The 14,521-nt window shown below is 43.1% G+C and overlaps 1 protein-coding gene across 1 annotated transcript; it reads right to left on the bottom strand.

Moving 5' to 3' along the window:
* Positions 1–13,226: 13,226 nt before the first annotated feature.
* LOC129778915 (uncharacterized) lies at positions 13,227–14,206 on the bottom strand. The gene is made up of 2 exons (XM_055786093.1): positions 13,988–14,206; positions 13,227–13,929 (listed from the first exon to the last, which is right to left on the bottom strand). The coding sequence occupies exons 1-2, from the start codon at positions 14,136–14,138 to the stop codon at positions 13,487–13,489; spliced, it is 594 nt and encodes a 197-aa protein (XP_055642068.1). The 5' UTR covers positions 14,139–14,206; the 3' UTR covers positions 13,227–13,486.
* Between the last annotated feature and the right edge of the window lie 315 nt (positions 14,207–14,521).

Raw genomic sequence — 14,521 nt, 5'->3', positions numbered from 1 at the left:
ACGGGAAACACCTATTCTATTGCACAAATGTGTGCGAATTCATATCCATTCTCCATGCATCATACCTCAACCACAGTCTAATCGCGACTGAAATGGAATTTATTGGAGGTACCTATATTTATAATTTTTCAATAGTATTTCTTCGAAGCAGTTTTTCGTTTTATTAACGCTCAAAATATTGTTCCTCCGATGTATCGCTCTCGTTTTTGAAACTTTGAACTTACAATGAAAGATGTAGTGCTATGTCAGAAATCCCATCGATATACAAAACACCCACAAACGTTCAAACAAATACACACATAAACACACACACACACACACAAACAGTCAAAAGCTTAAAGCTCGTAGCCTTCAAAATGAGAATTTGAAAATTTTAAAGAATGGCTAAAAGATACTGCCTGAAGCTAACATGACCAGAAAGGAACTGTATAAAAAAACTACAACGTCATGCTGTTCACTCATATCAAAAGTATCGGTATAAGTCTGTACGCCCATCTATCGTTTGAAAAATGGAACTGCTGCCGCACTTGGCAACAGAACGACGACACACTAACCAGAAGAAACCTTTCGCAGCAACAACATATGAATGTCACAGATAAAGCAACTGGAGCGCAATGGGCCATACCCGCAATTTGAATACTGACCTTGTACCGATTCCAGTACATAAGCATGGTGGGGTATCTTTTGTGCGAAAAACGATTACGTGAATTCTCAGTCAATGAAAGCCATTGAATGTCATGTAGGAAATAGTGACAGATTTCAAACGCTTATAACTCGACCATTTCTCGATAGATCGCAAATATGTTTGCATCAATCGGTTGGAAATAATTCTACAACACAATGGAAAAATGGAAAACAAACAATTAAATAATTGTAAAATGTCAAGCATAATCTAAACGAGCTCAATCCAATGTTTTGATTGGTCAAATTGATCCAAGTTTTCGGAGTTGTTTGTGACATTTATCGATCCATCATTCAATTTCCGGGAATTGGAGCATTGTTTTAAAGTGGCGTCAAACTGCAGCACGTTTCAAGTTGGATGTGAAGCAGGGATGAGAGCTTTGTTCTTTGGTGGGAAACTGATGTTGAGAATTTGTTCCGTTGCGGTTGCTGTGGCCGCTGCCGCCGCCAACACAACTCATTCGGTTCGGTTTTTCTGTTGCCGTTCTGCGAAAGGTGTTGCGTAGAATAATTTGTAAATTATTTCTTTGGGAATGATGTTTTTGGGGTGTTGGAGATGTAGTTTTGTAAAGAGATACTGAAAAAGTACTTGGATATTCCATAAGTTATTCAAATTTACAGCCCTTGGTGTAGTTCTACGCCTCTCTGGCTATGTTTCCGACATTACCTATCGATTTTTTTTCATGTGTTTCTCAATTGTTTCACGCGTTTCCGCTCATCTCTGTTGTTGATTTATTGAAACAATCCCCTAAATCTATGGATATTTTTAAATTTACTGTAATCTAAGAATACTGATAAAAATGCTTGTGGAGTCAAGCAATGTCGGTAAATTCTTCGAAATATGGTGTCATAATATGATTCTATAGAAACCTTCCGGAAGCCAAAGCATCTCCACAAGACGGTACACTACCTCAGGGAAGTCACATCAGGGCATAATGTAGCCATTGGCAGCATCATTCGTCAAAAGGAAAGAAAAGTAACGTATAAAAAACAATCCCAACCTTTAGGTGTGGCTTGGAGTGAGCAGTCTTCTGTTTCCGTTCCCTAATCAACTTAACCTAACCTGCTTGCCAATACTGCGGACGAGGTTCCTCCAACAGTTGGTGGCGAAATTCGATTGCATTTACCACTGCCAGCTGCCAGCGTTCAAACATATTCCGCTCACATCCGCAGTCAATATTTCTTCCGGAGGACCATTTATCAGCGCCAAGGATGTGTCGCTTTCGTTCGCGTTTAATAAAACATATCCATTTCGATTCCGTGGGAGGGATTCGCCTGTCATTTCTCATATTTCGTTTGCCTTCACTGCCTTCCCAGGATGACGATTGTCTTTTTATCTCTGCTCGGGCTCGAGAATGATGTGGAGGAAGAGAAGGAGGAGGACGGGAGACTATCGAACGATATACGGAGGGTGGGTGTGCTTGCGAGGAATCATGGGAGCAATTCTTGTAAAATCTTTATTCTCATCCTGAATTGGCAATAAAGGTGCATTTCGCCCTCGAGATGTATGGCTGGAAAACAAAAGTGACATAACCTTCATACGGTGGAATTTCCGTTTGGCTCCTCGCCCCGACGCTCGGCGTTCCGCCCTGTCAATGTTTACTCAATGATTGAGTCGTGGAAGGAAGAGTGGTCTCACTTTGCGACTGTTTGGGTGGGAGGGGTGTGCGGGAGGAGGGAAGCATTTCAGGTATGCTGGAATTGATTTTGGCGATACATAAATCATGATTTTCGACTGTGAAAGACACGGTGGATGTATTTATGAATATGGATTGCGAGTGGAAGATTTTTGAGATATGTACATGGGCCGGGAGAGATGCTTTCCCTGGTCCTGTCAGCAGCGATATGGGGGTTGGGAATGTAGGATTTATGAAATATTTATGTGCCGTTCGGGAGCATTGTTTGCGTCTTAAAATATGATAAGTTCATTTGGGAACAGGGGTTTTCAGTTAGCTCACAGTTTGTAGATTCATTTTGTGACATCGGCGAGAATCGACAGAATTGGCTGATTTGGGAAATTGAACGCTCAAAGCATGTTTATGGCCACACAAAGGAAGAGTCCTGATTTTTTTTGTTGAGCTTCTGCTTTCGGTTTCGCATCGGAATGTTTTTTTTTATAAAAACGTTTATTTGGAACTCGCTTAACTATACATCTAAAAACAATAACAACTTAGATTAAAATCAAGTGCTTCTACTGTAAGAACATTATTGACATCTAGAACAAAGTTTACGTATACAATAAACATTTTCAGAGCCTTATTTTTTAAATCTCTATTTACACTTTTTAATTCAGGAATTAGGAACATTTGAAAATTTGATCTTCGATTCAAAATTGCCTCCAATTTCGCTAGAAGATGATTCTACAGGTGCTGCACACGTATACATGTAGAAAACTTATGTTCAAGATCTTCAACTTCATTCTGGCAAAGGTTACACATTTCATTGTCTGTTCGACCCTGTCTGAAGAACATTGCTGCGTTTGGGATTTTTCTGTTCACTAGTAAATAATAAGTTGACTTCTCTTCTGATGTGAATGTTTTATGTCGTAAATTTCGCCAAACTCTATGCCATTGCACATTTGAATGTTCTTCCATGATTTTGGGCATTTTCAGCATGCCGCGATAGAAGCACTCTATCGTGTTTGCAGAAGGGTTCCTCAACACCATTTCTGGGATATAAGGCAATTCCTTGGCTATTTTCTTCAGACATGGGTATAATGTGGGGATACCGTTGACGTTAGGAGGATTCGTCATCTGCGCACTGAATGATGTTGCAAAAGGAGTTTGTTCTTTGCAGGCTAGAAAACGGTTAATCAGCAAGGCCTTGCATTTGTGCATCGGAAGATGAAGGTTCAATCCCCATTTTAATTGCTCCATTGATACTCTACATGGGTATCGTTCCCATATAAATTGTCCAATTCGAGAAGTCATTTTGGCCACAGCCGCGTTAGAAGTGCTGAGTACTGATGCCATGAACCATATTTTGGATGTCACGAACGTGTTCACGAGGATAGCTTTTTGGTGGATGCTTAGAACTCGTGGTTTGAAGAGCCACATGAGTTGTGAAGTTTTTCTTATGGCGTCTCCCCAGTTGTAATCGATGATTTGTTTCAAAGAGTTGAAGTATACGATACCCAGGATTTTCACTGACTCTTGAGTGGTGAGCCAGTCACAGTTTGATGCCATATTCCGTTGACATCCTACCAGGATTGAAGTTGTTTTTGCGAAATTCAGCAAAGCTCCCGAGCACGTTCCAAAATCCATAAACGCTTCTTTAATTAAAACCAGTTTCGATTCGTCTGTCACAATTATGGATATGTCGTCCGCATATGCTACAACGAGTTCTAAGGGATGGTTGCAAATGGAAGTGAGTTTTTCTAGGAGAGGGTGCAGGTAAAGGACAAAAAGGTGCATACTCAGTGGATCACCTTGACGGACTGAGCATTGAATAGGAAACTCGATGGTAAGATTTCCGTTCACAAGCGCACGAGAATGAGACAAAGACATGATCTTTTGGATAAGCGATACAATACCAGGGTGGAAACGCATACTCCGCATAACAGACAATAGATAATTCACGTTTACACGGTCAAAAGCATGATCCAAATCAAAGAAAATAAGTCTTCCAGATCTATTCCTGAAGTTTATTTCCGCGATCCTGTCTTTTATAGAGCATACAGCTTCAAATATATTTCGCTTGGAATTTGAGCATTTCTGATTTGAGTTTAAAATATTGTTTTCTATTATAACCTTTTCCACTCTTTGCTTTAAAATGCGCGCAAGAATTTTATAATCAAAATTTAGAAGAGATATGGGTCTGTATCCATTGATTGTATCATCATCACCTTTTTTCTTGCTAAGGACAATAACGCCATCCATAAATTTTTTCCTTATGTTACCATTGAGTGCTTCATTAATTATAAGATTGAGTTGACGATGGATTATGTCAAAGGTTTTAACATAGAATTCTTTTGGGAGTCCGTCACACCCAGAAGCTTTTCTCGATGTGCTAGATTTGATAGCAAAAAATATTTTACTATATATATATATAAATATTTATATATAGTAATCTCGTCCATCGCTTGCATGTTGGATGGTGAATTTTGAAGGATTTCACGGTTACTAGAGAAATTATTATTGTTAGGTAAGATTACGGCTGAGTATAGTTCCTGAAAATATTGACCAACGTGTCTCTCAATTTCGTGAGGATTTATCAAGGTATTGCTTCCTTGTCTAATTGTCTTAATAGCTGTATTATTCCGACGTTTGAGACGATCCCCTAGTTGAAACGATGAAATTTTTTCACCTGATATATATTTATCATTGATTCGTTCGAAGGCTTTCGAAAAGTTACTTTGAAGCCGCAGCATCTGTGCTTTAATTTTATTCACTTCTGCTATTCCTTGAGGATTCGTATACAGATTATCATAAGATTCGCAAAGCTTGTAGAATAATAACTGATTAGTAGCATGAAACTCCCGAAATGCAAAATTTGTCTTCCATTTGAAAAAGCTAAGAGTTTTTGGCTTGGCATATTCTATCCACCATGCCATCCAGCTGTCATAGTTTCTTTTTTCTCTTACCCAACGTTGCCATTTACCATCATACTCTTCGAGGTTTTCGAAAGTCAGGATATGAGATCGAATTGACCAGAATCCACGACCATGTGGTTTACCAAGATGGGGAAGACAGCATCTTATTTTGTACGCTTTATGATCAGAAAAAGGTGTTACGAAATACTCTGACGTGCGAAGGTGTGAAATCAAGGCAGAGGACACATAAATTCGATCTATACGAGAAGCACAATTGTGACGAACAAAACTGAACCCAATTTGGTTCCTATCGCAAAGCTGTAGGTTATCTATCAGATGTCTGAGCGCTTGACTGTAGTTACTGGACTCGGTCGCATCTTTGGTGGATACGACACAATTGAAATCCCCGCCAAGTATTAAATGAGTCGGAGAATTCCGAAGGTAATTGGGGAGAGTGTGTCTGAAGAGGAACTCACGAGAGGATGCATTTTGAGTGCCTGAATTAGCATATACATTGCAGATTGTTACGGAGTTAGCAACAATTAAGGAGATAATTCGACTGTCTATACTGCGCTGAACATTTGAAAATGGGATGTGAGATTTAAGAGCTATGGCAGTGCCTCTCTTGGAACTATCTACGTTTGTGATCACATTGAAACCTGGTATGGACAGATGAGAATTTTCGACTTCTTGTAAAAGTATGATTTCAAAATCCATTGAACGAATAACTGTGCACAAGGATTGAATTTTGTTCGCATTAGATATAGCATTAATGCTGATACAACCAATGTTGTAGCTAATAAGAGTGTTGTTCATATCGCATTAGGTACGAATTCCGAGGTATATTTTGTTACAGAGTTGGGGACCGATTACCCGCGGTCTACTCGGAGTTAATAGAAGGAAGCATGTTTGGGATGTTGGTTGTTGGAGGGTTTTTTTTGGAGAGTTAGTTTTGGTTTCTTAGTATGTCTTCTAGTACGCTTAACTGCTTTGAATGATTCATTTTCACGAGACGAATCACAACTTTCACAATCGGAAATTTCCATCGAGGTATTACTAGGATTGGGAACAATGGATGGGAGTTTAAAAGCACTCACTGAACTCGTTGTAGCTGTACCATTTTCATCTTTCTCTAGCTGAGAAGATCGCTCATCTGTTGAGTTACCGATGGAAATCTCCTGTGTTGGCTCTTGGTTTTGGTTGCTGCTTGGGGCGACGGAATCAACAGGTTCGACAGAGGAGTGAGAAGCAGAGGCATTGTTTGTTTCTAACGAAGTAATCGATTGTGTTGGATTCAGAGATGAAAAATTGGACAGCAGTTTAAGTGTCGAGTTCGAGTTTTTCCGTACTATATCGGCGTACTATGTGGTGCCTTAGAACCATTTTGGCGACCTGCACGCCTGACGAAATTCCCTTGAAAGCGAAATTCTCACCCCAGATCACCTCCTTAATTGTGATTACGTCCCCAAAAGGCTTTAAAAATGCAGCGATTTCTTCGTTCCGAACATTTTCAGAAAGGTCATGGATCTTTACTTCAATGCCTCCGTCATCCATAAAGAGACGCACTTTGATCTTCGTCTTGTTAACCTCAAGTTCATGTTTTTCATGATGCTGCTCGACGACATTTTGAGCATATTGCAAATCACAACACTTCACTTGCGCACAGTTTTGTGCGTGGTTCATTTGTAGTCTAATAACTTGTTCAACTCTCAATCCGAGAGTGTTGTGCACAAACGAGTGGATTTCTTCAAATGATGGTCTCTTTGGAAAATTAGTGAAGTCGATGTTAAATGTATTCTCACGAGCACGCACGCCATAATTGCTCTGGTATCACAAAGCAAAACTTGTCGTTAGGAAGTACTGACGCGGAAAAGATCTGTCCACACCGAAGTGTGCGTACGAAAAAGAAACGATGCGGAGAAAAATTTGAATACGTCTGGTTGTGGCAAGAGCTCGAACCTAACTGAGTTCGTCGTCGCATCGAAGTGCATGAGTTCAGCTGCAGGGTGGCTTTGAAACGGCCTTTCAAAATCTCGACGTCAAGAAGAGCGCTTTGTTTTACAGCGGGATAATGATCCAAAGCACGCGGATGAGATAACCACAGGAAGACCACTTTCCGGTCGTGTTTCATCATATCCCTTGAATGGTCTCCATAAAGCCCGGATCTTAACCCTATTGAAAACCTGTGGATCGTCCTCGACGCGAGGGTCGACAAAACCGATGTCACCAATATAAAGCAAGCCCTGGGAATTTTTTGACTCAAGCTTTGACTCACTTTTGAAAAGGGCGTATCGATTTTAGTAAGAGAAATCTTTGATAATTTATATCTCAAAAACTATGAGTCGTACCGAAATAGTGTCTTAGAAATAGTTATAGAGTATTGATGGTTAAATATGAAAAAAAATGTACACTGAGGAAAAAAATAGTACTCTTTTTTTATTTACAAAATAAAAATTCAATTCAATATCCAAAATACATATTTTTTAATTTTTTTTTCAATTTTTTCATACAAAATAAAAGTCATGCAGAAAATTTAAAAAATGGGCCCAAGATGTTAAACTATTTTTGAAGAACTTTGTGGAACATCGAATTTAATTTTTAGGAATTTTCGAAACTTCGAATTTTTTGGCAGACTTATCTCACTTCTTAACTAGGCGAACCTAGCCAGATTTTTCACCTGCCCCCGGGCTTCTGAATGCCAAAGGGGGACTAGGCTCTGCGGAATGCACGTATCTGCAAGCTCGTGCTGTTTCAGTCCTGACCGAGAAATTGTCGGACAATCGCGCAGGTGCTAAGGATGACCGACTTTTGGATGCCGGCCAATTCCTTCTCCATATTCAACACCTTTAGCGCTTCCAGAAGTGTCTTCGGGACAATTCCAGTTCCAGAGAGAACGACTGGAACAATTCTTGGGACCTCCCTTAGCCCCCACAGTTCCTTGAGCTCCACGGCCAATGGTCGGTACTTGCAGATTTTGCGACCGTGGGTCTCCTCCAGATTCTGGTTCAGTGGAATAGCGACATCGATGATGGTGACTTTGCGGTCGCTCTTGTCGTAAACCATTATATCTGGGCGGTTGTGGTGGATCGAGAGGTCGGTCAGAACAGTGCGATCCCAGTACAGCTTGAAACGGTCATTTTCCAGGACAGGTGCAGGCAGGTACCGGTAGTTTGGTACGTTGTCTTCCAGTAGAGCACATTGGAGCGCCAGTTGTCGATGAACAATACGGGCCACGTTGTTGTGGCGCTCGGTGTAGGCTGCGTTGGCCAAAACGGGACAGCCTCCCATAATGTGCTCTATGTTTTCACCTGGTTGATGGCACATCCGGCAAATGTCATCAACGTCTTGATGCCAGACGTACCGCCTGCAGTTTCTCGTCGGCATTATCCTGTCCTGGATGGCTATCATGTCGGCTTCTACTACTGAAGAGAGTTCACCACGCGTTAGCCACAGATTAGATGCGGCCTTGTCGACGTGTGGCCGGTCCAGTTGATGGGGGTGGGCACCATGCACTGCCTTCTGCTTCCAAGCTGCAATCTTCTCCTCCACTGTCTGCAGATTGCAGTTGAGTTGGTACTCCGCTTGCGCCAAGTGCAGAGCGCTGTATCCTCTGTCGGCGGCGCAGACAGCCCGGTATAGCGCGTTTTGGTTGGCGCGTTCTGCGAAGTACTCGCGCAGTTGTCGTACCTGGGCAACACACAGTGCAGATATGTCGACTATTCCAAGTCCCCCTTCTTTGCGTGGCAGTGAAACTCTCTCCAGTGCCGATTGAGGATGGTGCATTCCGGCCTCTTTAAATGCTTTCCTCATCCTCCTCTCAAGGTCCTCTAGGTCAGTTTTGCTCCATTTGACTACACCAAAACTGAAGGTCAGCAGGGGAACCGCGAATGTGTTGATCGCGCGTACCTTGTTCCCCGCGTTGAGGAAAGTCCTCAGGACACAGTTCACTCGACTCAAGAACTTGTCTCGCAGCTCCGTCTTGATGTCGGAGTGGCGAATCCCGGTGAGCTGTCGGAATCCAAGATATTTATAGGATTCGCCACGAACCATGTCTCTTATGAACTCGCCGTCACCTCCGGATTCGGTAAGCTGCCCTTTCAGCAGATGGACACAGCGGCACTTGTCGAGCCCGAACTCCATGCAGATGTCCCTGCTTATGTCTTCGACAACCCGGATAGCTACACCTAGACGCTGACGTGAATCAGCGTAATCATGTAGAAGGTATGGGCCACTTCTTCGTGGGCGCCGTCGCCATACCTTATTTTATAGCCATGACCGTTTCTATTGAGCGTCCTACTGAGGGGGTTCAGTGCCAGACAAAACCAAAGCGGGCTGAAAGAGTCGCCTTGGAATATCCCCCTCTTTATCTGCAGCGTTCTAGACTGCAACACATTTTCCCCATCACTGAGGTGCAGAGACGTACTCCACTGCCTCATCGCATGCTGCAGGAACCTAACGACGACGGGATCAATTTTGTAGAGCTCCAATACCCGGACGAGAAACGAGTGAGGAATGGAGTCATAAGCCTTCCTGTAATCGATGTAGGCCATACTTAGGTTCCGCTGGTTATATACCGCCTGGCCGACTATGGCTTCGTCGATGATGGCCTGGTCTTTGCAGCCATGCGTATTTTTCCTGCATCCTTTCTGCTCTTCTGCGATGATGTGATGCTGTTCGCAGTGAGCAGAAACTTTGGCGGTAATTATGCTGCTCAGTATTTTGTACAGACTCGATAGGCACGTTATCGGTCTGTACTTTGATGGGTTCAATGTGTTGCTGTCTTTCGGGAGGAGGAAGGTGACGCCACGGGTGGCGAATTCAGGAAGGTTGTGTGGGTCACGTAGCACCTTGTTGAAGCACTCAGCTATCTTTGGATGTGCGACGGTTAGCTTCTTGTGCCAGAAGTTCTGAACACCATCGGGGCCCGGTGCTGCCCAGTTCCTCAGGTACCGCGAGGCTTCGCGGACATCGTTCTCTCCGACGATGATAGCTGGCATCTCTCCAATTTCACCACAACTCTCCTCCTCCCGTCTTAACCACATTTGCCCGTCGCGATGTTCTACTGGGGTCTCCCAGATACCAGCCCAGAAGTTCGTCACATCGCTAATATCTGGCAAACCTTCGCGGTAGTCGGGCTTCTCGTCGCTAATGTGGTCGTAGAACGCTTTCTCGTTATCTCTGAACATCCGATTTTGTTCCTGGCGCTTTGCAGAGTCAGAGTAACGTTTCAGCCGTTTTGTAAGGACGCTCAATTGCTGTACCAGTGTGTCGAGTTTTTCCGTCAGCTGGTGAGCTCCCAGCTGGCGAAATTCAGTAGGCTGCACGATCACAGCAACTTGGCGACATAATTTCACCGATCTGCTGCCTCTTTTGTACGCCATCAGTCTTCCAATTGCGGCGCGCTTGTTTAGGATCCGTTGCTCCAATCTCCTTCACCATGGAGGCTCACGCCTTTCACGGAGATGTTGGAGCAGTCCGCCTCTTGGCCTAATACGGTATCGTAAACTTTTGGCGGTCGCCACAGCAGCACAGTAAACTTTCAGTTGCAGCTCCTCCATGTTCTCAGTATCAACCAAGTGCAGCGGAAGAACGTGCTCGTTCATGAGCTTTACTGCACTTGTCAGCCTGCGGGAATGCTGCAACTTTGGGGTCCTGGGGCGCGACAAAGGGTCCGTGTCGCGGAACTGTGAGATCGCCTCGTCATAATGGAAGACCAGATCGCGTAGTAGTTGTTGATCTGGCTGTGGATCTTCCGGCTCAGGGGGTTGTTGTACTGTGGCCTCCACTGGTGCTGATTCGCGTGCCCCACTCGCGAATGAATTGCTCAGCCGTACTGAACTTCGTCTCGACACATCGCTTGCTCTGCTTGTTCTGGAGCTTAGTTCTCTCTGCACCTGCTGCTTGATCTCGTCGACTTGCGTTTGGGAGAGCATATTGTTGCGTACAATCGCTCTACGCCTCGCGTTCATCGCGTTTTGGTCAAGCCTCCCGACGAACTCTGGATACGCTTCCTCGAACATTGCGAGTATTCGAGGGCGACCGCTCATGTCCGTCTCCAAAGCAGTGCAGATGTAATAGGCGCGGATCACGAATTCGTTCATTTCGTGTGTCCACATGATCCGTCGCCTAGTAGTACCCAAAAGTGTGGACGACTGTCGTCTGACAGTCGCAACACGCCTCGTAGGCGCAGCGTTTCGTTGGTGATGTCGATGGCTGCTGTTTCCGTGTGGCGGTAGCTCTTCGGGTTGAACCCGGCTGGTGGCCCGCTCTTGCACATCGTCCTCCAGCCGCTGGCCGCTCGCTGTTACGCCCGTTCCAGGACCAGCTCCAGTTCGGGGACCCTCCTCGGGTGATCGCATTCGTAGTATTCGTCTTGACCTTAGCTCCATTGTCTGGGTGTATCTCCTTTGCCCGGGAGACAGCGGGTTGGCAAGGCCTCCATGACCCGGGAGGCCTTCCCCGGGAGAGATATAGCGCTCTGACTCGCTCGCACCCCCTCACTTAGCCACTTTCGACACCCGTTCTCGGAGCCAAGACCAGGTGTGTGTTTCCAGTTCACGCCCGATCTAAAAATGTCGTCATATGATCTTCGTGGAGGCGTGAGATAGGAACATTTGAGACCAACAGGTAGGCTCCTACCCTAGTGTTGATCCCCATTTGAGAACCATCAGTCTATCGGACTACCAATTTGTATTTTTTTTTATTTTTTTTTATTAATTCGTTTATTTTTACAGGCTCAGTTACTTAAGTTTAAAGGAGCCGAATTCTTAAATATATTTTTAAAACTATATATATATATATATATAAACAATTTTCTTACATCTATGGTTAGTAAGGTGGAAAACCGATTACTCGCGGTGTACTCGAGTTTAGAAGGGTGACATATTTTTAGGAGAAGGATGGGATATAAGGAAATTGTAACAATGTTGATGAGCACTCAATTCTTAAATCTATTCGTATATCTATAGTTTATTTACATTTCAACTTATTCTACTATTTATAGCAAGGGGACGAATTACCCGCAAAGGCGAATTTTTGTATGTTAACAATCATTTTTAGCCACAAATTATGAATCCTGATGTGATTTAAAACAAAAAAGGTTATTATCAATCTCCTTCTAAATGTAGCCATTCTCGAAATATTTAAAAAAATATTTCTTATTGTCTTTTTTATAGTAAATAATTCCTTTAAATATGTTTGTCGTGTTATACCGTCATGTTGATGAAATTTTATGAATTTGCTTTTAATTTTCAACAACTTTTCCAAATACATCATCATGGTTCATTTTTTGACTCAAGCGTAACTTTTGAATAGAGCGTATCGATTTGAGTAAGACAAATCAAATTTATAGGCTCAGGCCAATCAACTTTTTCTATAAACAACAATTTTATTGTTCTCAGTGAAACATGAATGAAATTTCAAAAGAACATAATAAATAAGATTTTAAGAGTGATTGCAATGTGTTTACTTTTCATTTGAACCAAAAAAAAAATGGAAGAATTGAAAAAAAATAGTGAACACTTTATTTTGCCAAACACTGTAAAACTCATTTCACTCAAACCGTTCTGCATCGATCGAAACAACTGGTAGTCGGAAGTGGCAATGTCTGAGCTATAAGGCGGGTGAATCAAAATTTTCCATTCGTCATTTTACAAATAGTTTCTAACTCGGACAGCAACATGAGGCCGAACGTTGTACATCCAATATTTTTGGACCCATTATGCATATGTCGATTCTGGGAAACTGCCCCATCTTCTTAGCAAAACCATTGTGAACTCCTAGGGTCGTGCGGAAGCGATTTAAAGCTCCAGAAGCATTCTTAAAATAACTTTCACCCCCAGATGACACAGAAAAGAAATAGAATGAAAAATAAACTGTCTTTGTTTTTGATGACTTACAAAAGGATCAAATCCTCTTATGTTCTTTGGATTTCATTATGTCCTCAAAGTGAATTTTCGGGCTTTTCTTTCAAACTATTTCCTGTGACTAAGAACAGGAAGCATATTATGGTTAATTCTTATAATTTTATTCTATAAATTAGTGTTCTCTTAAGTGTACAACCCCTTAGCCAAGACTATAGTTAATCTCAGTTAAAATCACTTATTGTTCTCAACCTGCTGTAATTAACGTTCAGTAATAGCATCCAACAAAATCTCGACCTCCTGCCCTGGATGGGGTAGATAATACGTCATATCAGCGATTACAGCAGAGAGCGCTGACCATACCAAACACGTCAATGTGCAAACGATAAATTATAATGTTTATTAGCATTCATCATCGGTAGATGCGATTAAAGGCGAAGATAATTGCACTGACTGCGTTTACCAGAACGAGGGCTAATGATCCGGCTGGAGTTTTCCACGCGCTGCCACTAATCGTGATGTTGTTGCAAAGATCCTCATGATCGCAGGCCACACAATCTCGGGTACCCCGGAAGCTCGCATACCGCAGATCGCAGAACTCATCCGAGCGGGTGGCATACACGCATCCGCGGATAAAAAGAAACGTGACATCGGCCAACGAAGTGGCCCGCACATGGATACATTGGAACTCCTCTCGATCCTTCCGACGAACACTCGCAAGACTGGGGATGAAACTCGCCAAAGATTCGTTTGTCAGACGAACAATTTCGTCCGTACAGGTCACTGACTGCACTTCCCCCCTGGACACGTTACAACGGTCGATTCCGGCACAGAAGTGGCATTCCAATGCGACACCTAGCGGATGATACAAAAATGTTATTCATATCCAGATAACCGCTGGACCTAAACTTACTTTGTCCAATCAGAAACAGAATCACCATCAACACTGGAAGTAACCATGCGGTCGGCAGCATCATGACGCACTTCGAAAACAACCGGTGTTTGTGTGAAAGCGAAAGGTAAAGGACAATTGGCGATGCAACGCGGTTAACGATCAACTGCATACTGATAGCCGCCTGACGAACTCAGGTGTTGATCGTTCTCGTGCTCGCCGCTTCTCAACCCCATCGCATCCTCCGTTCGACTGATTATCGTGTGCAGGATTGATTCATTTCAAGAAAATATGTAACGGCTACTGTTGCGTTTTTGCCGTTGAAGCCTGGCGGGGAGGAAATTGCATTTCTTCTGCTTGTTGCTTGAAATCAACGATCCAGTCATTGGGTCACGTGAATCCAACGGCGGATGGTGCCAACAAACTCGCCTCGGGGACAAATAGAACCCCAAGGCTGGTCGTTTACATGACACACGGGTATGACACTGATAAGCAAATCATGATTGATCTATTTTTCCCTTTAGTGACTTCCGGTGAACCAGAACCTGTTTTAGG

Source organism: Toxorhynchites rutilus, chromosome 3 (genome assembly GCF_029784135.1).
Source record: "Toxorhynchites rutilus septentrionalis strain SRP chromosome 3, ASM2978413v1, whole genome shotgun sequence".
Lineage (NCBI taxonomy): Eukaryota > Metazoa > Arthropoda > Insecta > Diptera > Culicidae > Toxorhynchites > Toxorhynchites rutilus.
The sequence above is the reverse complement of the archived record's forward strand: the minus strand, read 5'-3'. Positions and strand labels throughout refer to the sequence as shown.